General features: G+C 48.7%; 1 protein-coding gene across 1 annotated transcript in view; it reads right to left on the reverse strand.

Annotated features, from left to right (window-relative positions):
• AMACR (alpha-methylacyl-CoA racemase) overlaps positions 1–17,090 on the reverse strand; it is an 82,784-nt gene extending 65,694 nt beyond the window's left edge. Inside the window, exons 1-2 of the mRNA XM_040338130.1 lie at positions 16,987–17,090; positions 5,102–5,355 (exon numbers count right to left, since the gene is read on the reverse strand). Of these exons, the coding sequence (XP_040194064.1) occupies positions 5,102–5,348 (247 nt within the window). The 5' untranslated portion in view covers positions 5,349–5,355; positions 16,987–17,090. The remainder of the gene's footprint in view (positions 1–5,101; positions 5,356–16,986) is intronic.
• Positions 17,091–17,431: the final 341 nt, after the last annotated feature.

The following is a 17,431-nucleotide window of genomic DNA, read 5'->3' on the forward strand; positions in this document are numbered from 1 at the left end:
TTCGGCTTCTTTCGGAAAATCGTGACACGATGGATGCGACCGTCGGAAGCCTCTCGGAAGACTGTCAATCAAGAAGGAACGCCCAGTCCCGCAGCCCATACCCGGAAGCGACGGAGAGGATGCATCTCGTAAACGGTAAGTACGGATCATATTTTAAAACAAATAGCCGATTCCCCTAGACAAAACGAGCATGAAGCTAAGGGGAAATAGTGTTATGTTCGGGTGAACCTCCGCTTTAAACTGACATACTGTTACACTTATGTGCCTCATTTAAAGTCCCAAACCTCTCCCTTCTTGTTTTCGATTACTATAAAAGGTTAACTCTACAAGACAGGTCTATGCTTTTTATGGAAAGGACAGAGTTAGGTGAGAGCACACAAGGTCCACCGTATGCTCAGCGGGACCCCACTCTGTTACGGGAAGTGAGATAAGAGGTACGCTGGGCTGGTGGAGTAGGCGCAGGCTCCGGACATCCCTCCTAATGGAAAACATAAAATTACAGTCGCTTTTTAGGCCCCGTACAGACGACCGAACATGTCTGCTGAAACTGGTCCGCGGACCAGTTTCAGCAGACATGTTCGGTCGTCTGTACAGCCGAGCGGACAGGTTTCCAGCGGACATTTGTCCACCCGACCGTTTTCGAGCGTACAAATGTTTCTTAGCATGCTAATAAACATGTCCGCTGGAATCCTGTCCGTCGGACATGTTCGGTCGTCTGTACAGACTTACCGTACATGTCCGAGCGGCCGCCATCCCTCACATGCGTCGAATCACTGAGACGCATGCGTGGAAGCATTGAACTTCCAGGGCCGCGCACGTCGCCACGTCATCGTCGCGGCGACGGCGCGGCCTTGTCACCGCGTATCGTGTACGCGCGGATTTCTGTATGATGGTGTGTACAGCCATCATACAGAAATCTCCAGGCGGACATGTCCGCTGAAAACGGTCCGGCGGACTGTTTTCATCGGACATGTTTGCCCGTGTGTACAAGGCCTTAGAGGAGCTCTGCACTTTATTGCAGCATACAGTAAGGCTCATCTCTAAGTCAGGGAACTGCCCTAATGTTTTGACTTTTCACATACTGTAACTGCAGCCTGGTCCCAGGTATTGGTGAGTGTGAGTGTTACCCCAAATGTATGGGCAAATTAGACCGCGTCCTAAACTGGGCCACTCACCAACTCATTATGGTTCCTCTGAAATAGTATCAGGCTTATACACACCATCACTTTATGTGATGAAAAAAAACGACATTTTCTGTGAAGTAAAAAACGAAGTTTTTGAAACTTCAATTTTCAAAGACGAAGTTGCCTACACACCATCGTTTTTCTCACAATGTTCTAGCAAAGCGAGGTTACATTCACCGCGTTTTTCCATTGAAGCTTGCTTCATAACTAGCTTCTGGGCATGTGCAGGTGTAAAAACGTTGTTTTAAACGTCGTTTTTGCTACACACGGTCAATTTTTGTGACACAAAAAAACGAAGTTTTGAAAAACGACACAAAAAATTGAAGCATGCTTCAATTTTTTTTGTCGTTTTTCACAAGACATAAAACGACGTTTTCCCCCACACACGGTCATTTTAATTGACATTTTTTAAAACGTTGTTTTTTTTCATCACAAACAGTGATGGTGTGTACGCGGCATTAGGCTTATACACAGGGCACATTGAGATGAATTAAGCCTGTAGAGAACCAATTTTCATAAAACAGTGGTTATAGAACGGCCAACTAGTACTGTAGCACCTGAAGTCATTGAACTCTTAACAGATTGTTATCTCATCTTCCCATCTCTTGCTCATGATAATATATTTGTAGCCTTAAAAGGGTTGTAAACCTTGAAAGGTTTTTCACCTTAATGCATTCTATCCAACCTCCCAGAGCCCCCCTTTTACTTGCCTGAACCCGATCTTTCCAGTGACGAGAATGAGCCCAGCAGTTCCAGCCGCTATCTCGGGTCCTCATTGGACAGATTGATAGAAGCAGGAGCTATTGACTCCCACTGCGGTCAACCAAATCCAGTGACATGGGAGCCGGGGGGTGGGGCCATGTCCTGCTGTCTGTGTAAATTGGCGCAGCAGGACCCGCACGAGTGCCCCCTTGGAAAGCGGGTCTCCGTGGAGGCATTCGATGCAGGGAGGAGCCAGGAGGACCCCAGAAAAGGAGATAAGTGTACCATGTTTGTTATAAAAAAACAAAAAACAAAAAGGAAAGCTCCACCTGGGGGGAAAGAGGAGGGCTCCACCCGGGGGAAACAGAGGAGGGCTTCACTTGGGGGAAACAGAGGAAGGCTCCACCCGGGGGAAACAGAGGAAGGCTCCACCAGGGGGAGACAGAGGAGGGCTCCAGCCGGGTGGAAACAGAGGAGGGCTCCAGCCGGGGGAAACAGAGGAGGGCTCCACCCGGGGGAAACAGAGAAGAGCTCCACCAGGGGAAACAGAGGAGAGCTCCACCCGGGGAAACAGAGGAGGGCTCCACCCGGAGGAAACAGAGGAAGGCTCCACCCGGGGGAAACAGAGGAAGGCTCCACCCGGGGGAAACAGAGGAGGGCTCCACCCAGGGGAAACAGAGGAGGGCTCCACCCGGGGGAAACAGAGAAGAGCTCCACCCGGGGAAACAGAGGAGAGCTCCACCCGGGGAAACAGAGGAGGGCTCCACCCAGGGGAAACAGAGGAGGGCTCCACCCGGGGGAAACAGAGGAGAGCTCCACCCGGGGAAACAGAGGAGGGCTCCACCCAGGGGAAACAGAGGAGGGCTCCACCCGGGGGAAACAGAGGAGGGCTCCACCTGGGGGAAACAGAGGAGAGCTCCACCAGGGGGAAACAGAGGAGGGCTCCACCCGGGGGAAACAGAGGAGGGCTCCACCCGGGGGAAAAAGAGGAGGGCTCCACCTGGGGAAACAGAGGAGGGCTCCACCCGGGGAAACAGAGGAGGGCTCCACCGGGGGAGACAGAGGAGGGCTCCACCCGGGGGAAACAGAGGAGGGCTCCACCCGGGGGAAACAGAGGAGGGCTCCACCCGGGGGAAACAGAGGAGGGCTTCACCCGGGGAAAAAGAGGAGGGCTCCACCCGGGGAGACAGAGGAGGGCTCCACACAGGGGGGACAGAGGAGGGCTCCACACAGGGGGGACAGAGGAGGGCTAAAAATATTATGACATGGCTCTATCCTGGCACACAAAACAATAGGAACTGTTGTGAATACAAAAGTGGAAGTTAAGGCTATTCCTAATTAAACTTAACCCTACTCCCACCCTTCTTCTAAATTCTATTCTAACTACCCTGTAAAAGGAAGATGCTTGCTGGATTTCTATGCCCCTTATAATTAAGTTATGAAATGTTTTTCTCATATGAATATATTTGGCAGAAATTCAGAATTTTCCCTTTCAGTCTGGGCTTTTTGGTGCAGTATAAGTAGGTTTACACACCGTCTTCCACTTCTCTCCTCTCTTACTTTGAATGCAGTTGTAAATTACCATAAATACTCAAATTCCCTGAATAAATCAGAGTCCTATGTCACATCAGTAGCCCCCATTACATCAGAGCCCCATTTTACATCAGAGGTCCCCCTCTACCTATCAGATCATGCCACACATTAAACACCCTCCTTTCACATGAGAGTCCTAAGTACCCCTATATTACGAACCTCCCCGCAGAGGCATGGCACACTGCAGGTCCTCCTTTCAAAGCTTTGGTGGCCTTGGATGTTGCTGCCCAAGATCTGTATTAGGGTTGTCCCGATACCGATACTAGTATCGGTATCGGGACCGATACCGAGTATTTGCGGGAGTACTTGTACTCCCGCAAATGCCCCCGATGCCTGGCCGAATACTCTGTCCAATACAGAGCAAGGGGTAGTGTCTATACACGGCGCGGCTGGAAACACTACAGCTATTCAAATGAAAGCTGTAATGTTCCCCGCCCGTATTAACTAAGCGGCGGCGCGTCAGCATCTAGGTATGGGGGACATGGCTGCTTATATGGGGGGGGAGATGGCTGCTTATATGGGGGACATGGCTGCATATATGGGGGGGACATGGCTGCATATATGGGGGGGGACATGGCTGCATATATGGGGGATATGGCTGCATATATGGGGGGACATGGCTGCATATATGGGGGATATGGGGGACATGGCTGCATATATGGGGGGGACATGGCTGCATATATGGGGGACATGGCTGCATATATGGGGGACATGGCTGCATATATGGGGGGGACATGGCTGCATATATGGGGGACATGGCTGCATATATGGGGGACATGGCTGCATATATGGGGGGGACATGGCTGCATATATGGGGGACATGGCTGCATATATGGGGGACATGGCTGCATATATGGGGGGACATGGCTGCTTATATGGGGGACATGGCTGCATATGTGTGGAGACATGGCTGCATATGTGTGGGGACATGGCTGCATATATGGGGGGGACATGGCTGCATATGGGGGGAACATGGCTGCATATGGGGGGGACATGGCTGCATACGGGGGGGGGGGGCATGGCTGCATCTGTGGGGGGACATGGCTGCATTTGGGGACACATTTAAAAAAAAGTATCGGTATTCGGTATCGGCGAGTACTTGAAAAAAAGTATCGGTACTTGTACTCGGTCCTAAAAAATGGTGGTATCGGTACAACCCTAATCTGTATAATGTGTTTCTAGGGTGTGGTCAGCTCGAAACATCAGCACACCAGCACCATAGCAGCATATAATGCTTTGTGTCCTGGCCAATCAGTATATTTGGTTGTTATGGTAATGGAAGCCAGCCCACCTGCACCATGGAAACACATGATGCATACAATAAACAAGTTAGCTGAGGGCCAAGTAAAATCTTGTAGCAGGCCAGATGTGGAGCAGGGTTGCCAACCCGTCAGTAAATTTACAAACAGTTTGTAAAATCCGTAATTTCTGTAATATCTGTCCATAAATGTCCATTACGGACATACAGACTACACATCCATAATGGACATTTATGGACAGATGCAAAAATTATGGATTTTACAAACTGTTTGTAAATTTACTGAAAGTTGGCAACCCTGATGTAGAGACCCTCGACCGAGATGCTGTTAGGCTCAGTTATATTGTATTTTATGATCACTTACCATGGCGGAATGGCTCAATAAGGACATCCGCCCGTTTGCACAACTTCTTCAGCACACTGACGCCTCCTGGGCTTTTGAGATCCAATGCTATAGACCTTTTACCACGTGCCAGAGTGTCGCTTGCAACAGAGCTTTTGGCCTTATCCACCCGGATCACTTTGGCCCCAAAGTCAGCGAGGATCATTCCACAGAAGGGCGCAGGGGCCAGTCCTGCCAACTCCAACACCTGAACACCAGCTAGAGCCATCACATCACTATTAAAGAGGGAGAAAAATGATTTCAGAAGGCTTTTTCATTTAGAGGTGTTCCATATCTTTTCATTTTGCATCTCTTGAGGTGCATCAGAAGTCTTAAAGTAATGTTCCAAATTAAATATATAGACCGTAAGCAGCTCTGCATATAAATTAAAGGGGTTGTAAAGGTAATTTTTTTTCCTAAATAGCTTCCTTTACCTTAGTGAAGTCCTCCTTCACTTACCTCATCCTTCCATTTTGCTTTTAAATGTCCTTATTTCTTCTGAGAAATCCTCACTTCCTGTTCTTCTGTCTGTAACTCCACACAGTAATGCAAGGCTTTCCCCCTGGTGTGGAGTGTCGTGCTCGCCCCTCCCTTATACTACAGGAGAGTCAGGACGCCCACTAACACACAGCTCCTTTCTCTATCTGCAACCTAGAGAGCGTCCTGACTCTCCTGTAGTCCAAGGGAGAGGGCAAGCATGACACTCCATACCAGGGAGAAACCCTCACATGGGCGAATGTCGGGTGGCATCAGCTGGTTCAATAGAAATGGGCCGACATTCATCCTGTCGAAGGGACAGTTCATTCCCACCTGTCAGAACACAATAGCTCAGCAGGGGAGATTGCTGTACCAACATCGCCAAGTTAATACTGTTGTGGAAATGTTATTAAAGCGGAGGTTCACCCTAAAACAATTATATACCATTACATCCAGCATACTTCCGACATCTACAGTATGCTGTTTCTTTTTTGCCGTACATACCGTTTTATTGTTATTTTCCCCCCGGCTTCCGGGTTCTGATTCCCGCGGGACTGGGCGTCCCCTGACGCATAAGGCGCGTCACCAGTTTTCCGTAACTAGCCGACCTGCGAGTCGGCTCTATATGGCGCCTGCGCAGTCAGCTCTACACGGCGGGTGCAGGCGCCATATAGCGCCGTATAAAGCCGACTCGTAGGTCGGCTAGTTACGGAAAACTGGTGACGCGCCTTATGCGCCAGGGGAAGTTTTTCACCTGACGTCAATCATCTAACCTCTGAATAGGAACGCCCAGTCCCGCGGGAATCAGAACCCGGAAGCCGGGGGTAAAATAACAATAAAACAACATCTACTCCTCTCCATTCAGCGGCTCCTCTCCATTCATAAACTGAAACATTGTAAACACAGTTTACAATGTTTCAGTTATGTGAATGGACAGAGTCAGTGATCACTAACTCTACATTCGGAAAAGGTAGGAGCCGGATTTACCGTCTCCTACCTCCGCTCTCCATCCTAACAGATCGAGGGGGTGGAGGAGGAGAACGGAGGGGTACACGGCAGCACGGAGGGGGACACGAAGAAGCACGGAGGGGGATACGAAGCAGCATGGAAGAAGACACGAAGCAGCCAGCATGGAAGAAGACACGAAGCAGCCAGCATGGATGAAGACACGAAGCAGCACGGAGGGGGGACACGAAGCAGCACGGAGGGGGACATGAAGCAGCACTGAAGAAGACACGACAGCACTGAAGAAGACACGACAGCACGGAAAAAGACACGGCAGCACGGAAGAAGACACGGCAGCACGGAAGAAGACACGGCAGCACGGAAGAAGACACGACAGCACGGAAGAAGACACGACAGCACGGAAGAAGACACGGCAACACGGAAGAAGACACGGCAGCACGGAAGAAGACACGGCAGCACGGAAGAAGACGGCAGCACGGAAGGAGACGGCAGCACGGAAGGAGTCGGCAGCACTGAAGGAGACTGCAGCACGGAAAGAGACGGCAGCACGGAGGGAGACGGCAGCACGGAGGGAGACGGCAGCACAGAGGGAGACACGGAGGGGGACACGGAGGGAGATGGCAGTATGGAGAGGGACACGGAGGGAGATGGCAGCACGGAGGGGGACATAGAGGGAGACGGCAGTATGGAGGGGGACATGGAGGGGGACACAGAGGGGGACAGCAGCAGAATGGATGGGGGCTGGAGGAGGATACAAGGACAGTCAGCGGTGATCGGTGCTTGTAACTCCCCCACCGCACTGATAACCCTGCCTGTACAAGTATCGGGTGAAGCATCGGAGCGTTTGCCCGAGTACAAGTACTCGGGCAAATGCTCGGTATCGGTACCGATACCGATACTAGTATCGGTATTGGGACAACCCTACAGTGAAGCCAAAGACATGGCGAGTAACACTACCTGTGATTATAGTTGCCATTAAAAGTCCCCACTACAGTTCTCAGATCAGCAGATGACCTTGATCAAGGGCACCTAAGTTGGCTACTCAGAACTCACCCCAGCACTGCTACTCATCCCAACTCTCCGCCAGCACTGCCACTGATCCCAACTGCCCACCAGCTAACTGAGTTTGATTGACAGCAGTGGGAGCCAATGGCACCCCGCTGCTGTGTCTCAGCCAATTTAGAAGGGAAAGTCTCGGATGGCCGAGGCACTCGTGGACATCACTGGATAGAGAGAGGGCTCAGGTAAGTATGAAAGGGGGGGGGGGCTGCTGCACACAGAAGGCTGTTTATCTTAATACATAAAATGCATTAAGATAAAAAAAAAACTTCTGCCTTTACAATCACTTTAAGGTAAGTCTTGCATAATGTGCTAGTTTGCAATGCATACTAGCACATTATGCCTTTACCTTGCAGTGTTTAAAAAAATAATTTGGTGTGGTTTACTACTGCTTTAAGACAGGAAGTGAAGGACAATCTCTCAAAAAGGGACACAGCAGAAAACAAATTATACAGATGGTGTTTTTAGCCCATCTCAAAACAAGCAATTTTTTTTTTTTTTTCGGGGCCCCTGGGGTGCTTGTCAAAACCATATGAGCAAAAAATAAATAAACCGCAGCGCACGAGGTTACACTCGTCCGACCTCCAATAAGCAAGGGCATGAACCCCCGGGCCACAAGGCACTCTATTAGGCACCTGCTGAAGCCAATCCGACAAGTACTTGGTGGGAGACTCTCCTAAAAAGAGACCTCTCTGATTGGGGAGAAGAAAAAGACTAGGAGGCCAGAGATCCTCTACCTGACATCAGGGCAGTCCCCGAATTCCTGCACTCTCCATCTTTGTGAAAGAAAAAAGAAAAACAAACTAAACATGCAGTATAAGTGCTGGTGATAAATAGTGCAAAAATAAATAAAACATGCCTTGTGCTACATACACGATCTGGCTCGCTGATTTCAATGGGCTGCTCATGTAGTTCATCCACCTTTTTGAGGGTTGAGCTTTGCGCTTTTTTCCTTTCATTGTTTCCCAGGCAGTTTTTTTTTTTTGTTGCAGACTTGTGTCTGCTGTGTTTGAAGTCGAAGGCGTGACATTTCATTTTGCGTATGTTAACGTGCAGCTTAGCAGGGAAGATAATAAACCCTGATTAGTGCGTTTCACAGTCAAATCAGCAGGTTGAGGAGTATCCAGGAACAAATGAAGGTCTTGGGCTGCTGGGGAGGTCTGGGACCTAACTGTTTTGTCTGGCAGAGGTGTCAGGATCACAAGCCCAGCTAATCAGAATCACAAAACTTTTGGCATGCAAGACAGTTCACATGAACCTTTTTTTTTGTTTTTTAATGGCTCAAAGTCCCACGTAACCATGCATAATGTACTTAAAGCGTTTGTTACCCCAACTATTCATACTCCTGATATATGCCTGCTTGTACCATGTACCTGTATGAGAAAGTATCCTGTTCTCTTTGTATTGCTTACTTTATGTGAAATCCCTGGTGTTCCTGCCAGTCCTTCCGCTTTTCTATTAAAAACTGACCACGCCAAGCAGGAGAACACAGCGTGGTCATTTCTCTAGCTATGATGGGAAATCAGTGTACTTTCCTCCAATGATCAGACTTCTCCTGACACGCCCCCACTGCACAGCCATTCACTGGGAAGCTCAGTGTGCTGCTGCTGCTCTTTCCCCAGCTCTTAGGCCCCTTTCACATTGAGGAGTTTTTCAGGCGGTACAGCGCTAAAAATAGCGCTGCTATCGCGCCTGAAAAACTCCTTCACTGCAGACTCAATGTGAAAGCCCGAGGGCTTTCACACTGAGGCGATGCGCTGGCGGGAGACAAAAAAAATCTCCTGTCAGCAGCATCTTTGGAGCGGTGAGAGGAGTGGCATGTATACCGCTCCTTCACCGCTCCTTCCCATTGAAAACAATGGGAAACCGCGGCAATACCGCCCGCAATGCGCCTCTATAGAGGCGCATTGCGGGCGGTATTAACTCTTTATCGGCCGCTAGCGGGGGTTAATACCGCACCGCTATCGGCTGATACCCGCGGCAATTCCGGCGGTATAGCGCCGCTATTTTTAGCGGCGTTATACCGCCACCGCAGCTCCCGCCCCAGTCTGAAAGGGGCCTTATGCAGCTGAGAACAGAGGGTGATCACTTATAAAAAAAAAAAGAAAAAGAAATAAGGTATTTATAATGTATTTTTTATATATATTTAAAAATGTTTTGCCTTTCATTTCCATTTTAAACTGAATGGGTCGTTTTACAAGGTGATCATTTACAATCACTTAAAGTGCACATAATTGTTTTCTTTTTTTGTAATTCTTTTGTTTTCTTCGCTTTTCTCTCTCTTAGCAGACCATTTACTTTATAATGTCCTACTTTTTCAGGTTTGTAATGCAGAGTACTTTAGCATTTAAAAAAGGTATCTAAAAATAATGTATATATTTTTTCTTTATTTTTTATTTTTTTTTGCTTGAAAATAACAGCATGCCAAATTGTAAAAAGACGCAAGAAATGAAAATCACTTTCACTTAACAGGATGGTATTTAAATGCTTTACAGCAATAAGAGCACACTTCATAATGATACATTCTAACTACTTTAAAGCAACTCTTTATACTAAACACTGCAGTCTATCTTAGCCAGAATTTTTCACCTGAGAGCCCCGGGGACCACATGCAGCCCTCAGGACAGCACAGGATTAAAAAGGCCATCTACAATAATAAAAGAAAAAGTACCGTATTTATCGGCGTATAACACGCACTTTTTTCCCCCTAAAATCAGGGGGAAATCGTGGGTGCGCATTATATGCCGATCCTGTCTTTGTCGGCTGTCTCAGAGCACCGCCGACAAAGACAGACAAAGACCGAGCCGAGTCGAGTGTACTGGGCACTCGGCTAGGCTCGGCCACGCTCGGCTCTGCCCGCAGCCACACGAGAGGAGCCGAAAACACCGGAAATCCGGCTCTGCACAGCTCGACTGAGGCGCCAAACTCAAACAGACGGACGCCGGACAAGGCCGCCGATGGACACCGGGCAAGACAGCAGACGGACACCGACAAGGCTGGACGGACCCCGCGCAAGGCCGCAGACGGACGCCGGACAAGGCCGCTATGCCGGACAAGGCCGCTGATGGATGCTGGGCAAGACAGCAGACGGACACCGAGAAGGCTGGACGGACCCCACGCAAGGCCGCAGACGGACAAGGCCGCTGATGGATGCTGGGCAAGACAGCAGACGGACACCGACAAGGCTGGACGGACCCCGCGCAAGGCGGCAGACGGACGCCGGACAAGGCCGCTGATGGATGCTGGGCAAGACAGCAGACGGACACCGAGAAGGCTGGACGGACCCCACGCAAGGCCGCAGACGGACAAGGCCGCTGATGGATGCTGGGCAAGACAGCAGACGGACACCGACAAGGCTGGACGGACCCCGCGCAAGGCCGCAGACGGACGCCGGACAAGGCCGCTATGCCGGACAAGGCCGCTGATGGATGCTGGGCAAGACAGCAGACAGACACCGAGAAGGCTGGACGGACCCCACGCAAGGCCGCAGACAGACAAGGCCGCTATGCCGGACAAGGCCGCTGATAGATGCTGGGCAAGACAGCAGACGGACACCGACAAGGCTGGACGGACCCCGCGCAAGGCTGCAGATGGACAAGGCCGCTATGCCGGACAAGGCCGCTGATGGATGCTGGGCAAGACAGCAGACGGACACCGACAATGCTGGACGGACCCCGCACAAGGCCGCAGACGGACCCCGCGCAAGGCCGCAGACGGACCCCGCGCAAGGCCGCAGACAGACAAGGCCGCTGATGGACGCCGGGCAAGACATCCAAAATGTAAGTTTTTTCCTTAAACTTCCCTTCTAAACTTGGGGTGCGCTATACCCCGATAAATACAGTATTTAAAGCGTACATTATCCCAACATTTAATATTTCGGATACGTACCTGCTATATCATGTACCTGTATAATAAAGTATCCTGTCCTTTTTGTATTGCTTCCTTTGTGTGAAATCCCTGCTGTTCCTGCCAGTCCCTCTACTTTCGTATTAAAAACTGACCACTCTAAGCAGGAGAGCACAGCGTGGTCAGTTCTCTAGCTACGCTGTGCTCTCCTTCAATGTTCAGACTTGTCCTGACACCCCCCCGATGCACAGCCTTTCACTGGGAAGATCGGTGTGCTACTGCTACACCCCCCCCCCCCCCCCCAGCGTTTATGCAGCTGAGAACAGAGGGAATGTGATCACATAGAAAAAAGGGGGAAAAAACAGTAGTTTGGGGCGGCGTAGTGTAATTGGCCCGGCGTATCCCCGCGTAAATCCAAGGGGGCGGCTTCTATTTAAATTAAGCGCGCCCCCGTTTTGAACGAACTGCGCATGCGCCGGGCTTAAAATAGCCCAGTGCGCATGCTCCAGTTCTCGGGGGAAAAAAGTCAATGACGCCGACGTGTGCGTCATTGACGTAAAGTCGTATTCAAGAACGACTTAGGGAAACGACGTACCCGACGGGAAAAGACGACGCGGACCCGACGCCATACTTAACATGGCGTACGTGGGACTGGCGTAAGGTTACCCCTCATATAGCAGGGGTAACCTTAGCTTACGCAAACGACGTTAGCGACGGTTACGCGACGCAAATTCGTTCGGGAATCGGCGTATCAGGCTCATTTGCATAAACAAATGAGACCTGAACGTAAACGCCACCTAGCGGCCGGCTGGGTAATTACATTTAAGATCCGACAGTGTAAGTGACTTACACATGTCGGATCTTAAGCGTATCTATGCGAAAATGATTCTAAGAATCACTCGCATAGATACGCGGGCCAAAAAATAGAGATACGATGGAGTATCCTGAGATACTCCATCGTAACTTCTCTCAGAATATGGCCCAAGGTATTTATAATGTTTTTTTAATATCTATACAAAAATGTTTTGCCTTCCATTTCTGTTTTAAACTGCATGAGTTGTTTCACAAGATGATCATTTACAATCACTTTAAGCTCATTGAAGTGTTTGTAAACTCTGTTACACCACGTGTACCTACATTTAAGTCTATAATAAGACCTACCTGTAGGTACTGTAAACATTTCCTAAACTTGCACCGTTTAGGAGATTTTCACTATATGCGCTGCTGATGACAACATCAGCGCATGCGCACTGAAGAAACGGGCAGCTGGTGCTGTGAAGGCGCGAGGGTGACATCATCGCGGCTCCGGCCAATTATAGCGTCGGAGCCTGCGGACCAGGAAGTAACTCCGGTGAAAGATGTCAGCTGTGGGAACGGAGTGCGGGCGGCACTGCAGGGCATCGTTCTAAGGTAAGTATTTCATAAAGAGCTAGCATGCAATGCACACTAGCTCATTGTGCCTTTGTCTTGCAGGTTTTTTTCCCCTGCAGGTTTACAACCTCTATAACACTAGCTTTGTTCTCTCATGCCGCGTACACACGATCATTTTTCAGCATGTCCAAAAAACAAAGTTTTCCCAACTTCATCATTAAAACGATGTTGCCCACACACCATCGTTTTAAAAAAATGATCTAGCAAAGCGCGGTGAAGTACAACGGCACTATAAAGAGGAAGTTCCATTCGCCTTGGGGCCGCTTTAGCTGATTCCGTGTTAGTAAAAGACGATTTGCGCTTTTTTGTCTGTTAGGCTGGGCTCACACTACGATTTTCCCGTCCGTCAGCCGCATACGATTTCAGTATTGAAAACGTACGGGCCGTACGGGAAAACGCATACATAGACAATGCATTGCAAATCGTATGCATCCGGGTGCGTACGATTTGCTGGCAAAACGTTTTTTAACAGTACGCAAAACCGTGTTCAACCACGGTTTTGCGGCCGTTTTTGAAACCGTATGGCAAACGCATACGTTTTTTTTTAACATTAAAGTCAATGGAAAACGCACATATGTGCGGTTCTATACGTTTACGTCCGTTTCAGCCGCATACGTTTTTTCATATAAATCGTATGCGGCTGACGGACGGGAAAATCGTAGTGTGAACCCAGCCTTACAGCGTGATGAATGTGCTTATTCCATTATGAACAGTAGTTTTACCAGAACGAGCACTCCCGTCTCACAACTTGCTTCTGAGCATGCACAGGTTTTTTACGTTGTTTTTAACCTCTTCCATACAGGGCAGTTATACACCCATCCATACCAGGCCTATTCTGGCACTTCTTTCCTACATGTACAAATCATATTTTTTTTGCTAGAAAATTACGCAGAACCCCCAAACATTATATATGTTTTTTTAGCAGACACCCTAGGGAATAAAACGACGGTCATTGAAACGTTTTATCTTGCACGCTATTTGCGCAATAATTTTTTAAACGCCTTTTTTTTGGAAAAAAATTGTTTCATGAATTAAAAAAATAACAAAACAGTAAAGTTAGCCCAATTTTTTTGTAAAATATGAAATATGATGTTACACCGAGTAAATAGATACCCAACATGTCACGCTTTAAAATTGCGCACACTCATGGAATGGCGCCAAACTTCGGTACTTAAAAATCTCCATAGGCAACGCTTTGAAATTGTTTACAGGTTACCAGTTTAGATTTACAGAGGAGATCTAGTGCTAGAATTGTTGCTGGCACTCTAACGCACGCGGCGATACCTCACATATGTGGTTTAAACGGCGTTTACATATGTCGGCGGGACTTGCGTGTGCGTTCGCTTCTGCGCGCGAGCTACCGGGGACAGGGGCGTTAAAAAATTTTTTTTTTTTTTTTTAAATATTTATTTCTTTTTTTACACTTTATTTTTTATTTAAATTTTTTTATTATCACTTTTATTCCTATTACAAGGAATGTAAACATCCCTTGTAATAGGAATGTGTGTGACAGGTCCTCTTTATGGTGAGATGCGGGGTCAATAAGACCCCACATCTCTCCTCCAGGCTGGAAAGCATGAGATCGGTGAAAAAAAATTCACCGATCTCATGATCAGTGTTGCTTAGCAGCCGCAATTGCGGCTTTGTTTACTTACGGGGACCCGGGCGTGACGTCATCACATCGCGCCCGGGTCCTCCGACGGTCATAGAGATGACTGGTGACCATCTGGTCACCAGTCACCTCTATGCTTCCTGCGTACGCCGGACGATTCGTTCTCCGGGCCCCCGATGGCACGGGAGAGCCCGGAGAAGCACCGGATGGCGGCGGGAGGGGGGGGATGTCCCCTCCCGCCGCCTGTAAGAACGATCTAGCGGCGGAATCGCCGCTATGATCGTTCTTACGTTGTGCAGAATCGCCGGCAAAAGAGATAGATATCTGGATGATGCCTCTAGCTGCAGGCATCATTCAGATATCCCCCTTCAAAGTCCAGGACGTCACATGACGTCCACCCGGATCGAGGAGGGGTTCCTGCCGCCGTCATTTCACAATGACGCGGTATGGAAGTGGTTAAATGACGTTTTTGAAAAACAACGTTTTTTTCATGCTGAAAAATAATCGTGTGTACGCGGCATAATTCTCTAAAAGAGCAATTTACATTTGGGTCACTCTTCCTTAGGTGGTAAGGAGGCGTGGTAGTACCTCCTCATTGCCTGCTTTAACCACTTAAACCCCGCACTAACGCATAGGAGGGCTGGGATCTGTGGACCCCCTTGTTAAAGGAGGTTTCCAGATTCTGATAAACTCCCTGCCTGCAAATCCCACAACCACCACCCAAGGTTGTTAGGAAGAGGACCTTGGTCCCCAAGGTGCTTTAGGGTGGCCCCAAAGCACTCCCCCCCCCTCACATGTTGAGGGCGTGTGGCCTGGTATGCTCCAGAGGGGAAGGAGGCTCGCTCGCCCCCCCCCCCCCCCACCCCTTTCCTGATCTGTTGTGCCGCTTGCTCGGATAAGGGTCTGGTATGGATTTTGGGGGAGCTGTTTTTTTTTCTTTGGCGTAGGGTCTAGTATGGTCTTGGGGGGGGGGGGGGGAACAAGTCGGACCAATTAAGATACCTCTCATAGGGAACCATTGATTTTCACACGACCTGTGCTCTCCAAGTCGGAGAGAATGCTGGACCAGTGTGAACCGGGCCTTAGGCTGCTTTCAACACTTTTTGATAAAATACATAATTTATTTTCACTAGTGGCAGGCAGCCCAGGAGTATATTGTTGTATCGTAATATACCAGATACAATGAGTATGTGTACACTGACACATCCCCCTCTATAGAGCTCATACATGACACCCCCCCCCCTCTATAGAGCTCAGTGATCTCTATACATGACACCCCCCCCTCTATAGAGCTCAGTGATCTCTATACATGACACCCCCCCTCTATAGAGCTCAGTGATCTCTATACATGACACATCCCCCTCTATAGAGCTCAGTGATCTCTATACATGACACATCCCCTCTATAGAGCTCAGTGATCTCTATACATGACACCCCCCCCCCCTCTATAGAGCTCAGTGATCTCTATACATGACACCCCCCCTCTATAGAGCTCAGTGATCTCTATACATGACACATCTCCCTCTATAGAGCTCAGTGATCTCTATACATGACACATCCCACTCTATAGAGCTCAGTGATCTCTATACATGACACATCTCCCTCTATAGAGCTCAGTGATCTCTATACATGACACCCCCCCCCCTCTATAGAGCTCAGTGATCTCTATACATGACACCCCCCCTCTATAGAGCTCAGTGATCTCTATACATGACACATCTCCCTCTATAGAGCTCAGTGATCTCTATACATGACACATCCCCTCTATAGAGCTCAGTGATCTCTATACATGACACCCCCCCCCCCTCTATAGAGCTCAGTGATCTCTATACATGACACCCCCCCTCTATAGAGCTCAGTGATCTCTATACATGACACATCTCCCTCTATAGAGCTCGGTGATCTCTATACATGACACATCTCTCTCTATAGAGCTCAGTGATCTCTATACATGACACATCTCCCTCTATAGAGCTCAGTGATCTCTATACATGACACATCTCTCTATAGAGCTCAGTGATCTCTATACATGACACGTCTCCCTCTATAGAGCTCAGTGATCTCTATACATGACACGTCTCCCTCTATAGAGCTCAGTGATCTCTATACATGACACATCTCCCTCTATAGAGCTCAGTGATCTCTATACATGACACGTCTCCCTCTATAGAGCTCAGTGATCTCTATACATGACACATCCCCCTCTATAGAGCTCAGTGATCTCTATACATGACACGTCTCCCTCTATAGAGCTCAGGGATCTCTATACATGACACATCTCCCTCTATAGAGATCAGGGATCTCTATACATGAAACATCTCCCTCTATAGAGCTCAGTGATCTCTATACATGACACATCTCCCTCTATAGAGCTCAGTGATCTCTATACATGACACATCCCCCCCTCTATAGAGCTCAGTGATCTCTATACATGACACATCTCCCTCTATAGAGCTCAGTGATCTCTCAGTATTACCTGCAGTGTGATGATTAGTTATTCTTCTCGCTCAGCTGTGTGTACAGCACTTCCTCCTTCCTCTCTGCTGTCAGAGGAAGCTGAATGCTCATTGGATGCAGCGCACGGTGATTCCCCTCCTGCTCCCTGTGATTGGCTGTGACATCTCCTGCCTGTAATCTATGAATAGCCGTCCTGTCCTTGGACTGTGTGAAGGTTTATCATCTGGATCTGAACTTTGTATTTCTATATGATTGCTACTTTGTAACTTGTTACTACAAAGACACAATTTTCTTTTTTTTCTCTCGCGCTATTAGGATTGAATCATATGTTATCAGCTCCCAATGTCCTGCTCTGGTGTATTCAAGTAATTGGTCTAATGGCAACATAGAAAAATAAATAGCGCCTATTAACTCTCCTGACATCTTAGGTTCCTTTCACACAGGCTTGTCCGCAGTGGCAGCAA

Source organism: Rana temporaria, chromosome 1 (assembly GCF_905171775.1).
Source record: "Rana temporaria chromosome 1, aRanTem1.1, whole genome shotgun sequence".
Classification (NCBI taxonomy): domain Eukaryota; kingdom Metazoa; phylum Chordata; class Amphibia; order Anura; family Ranidae; genus Rana; species Rana temporaria.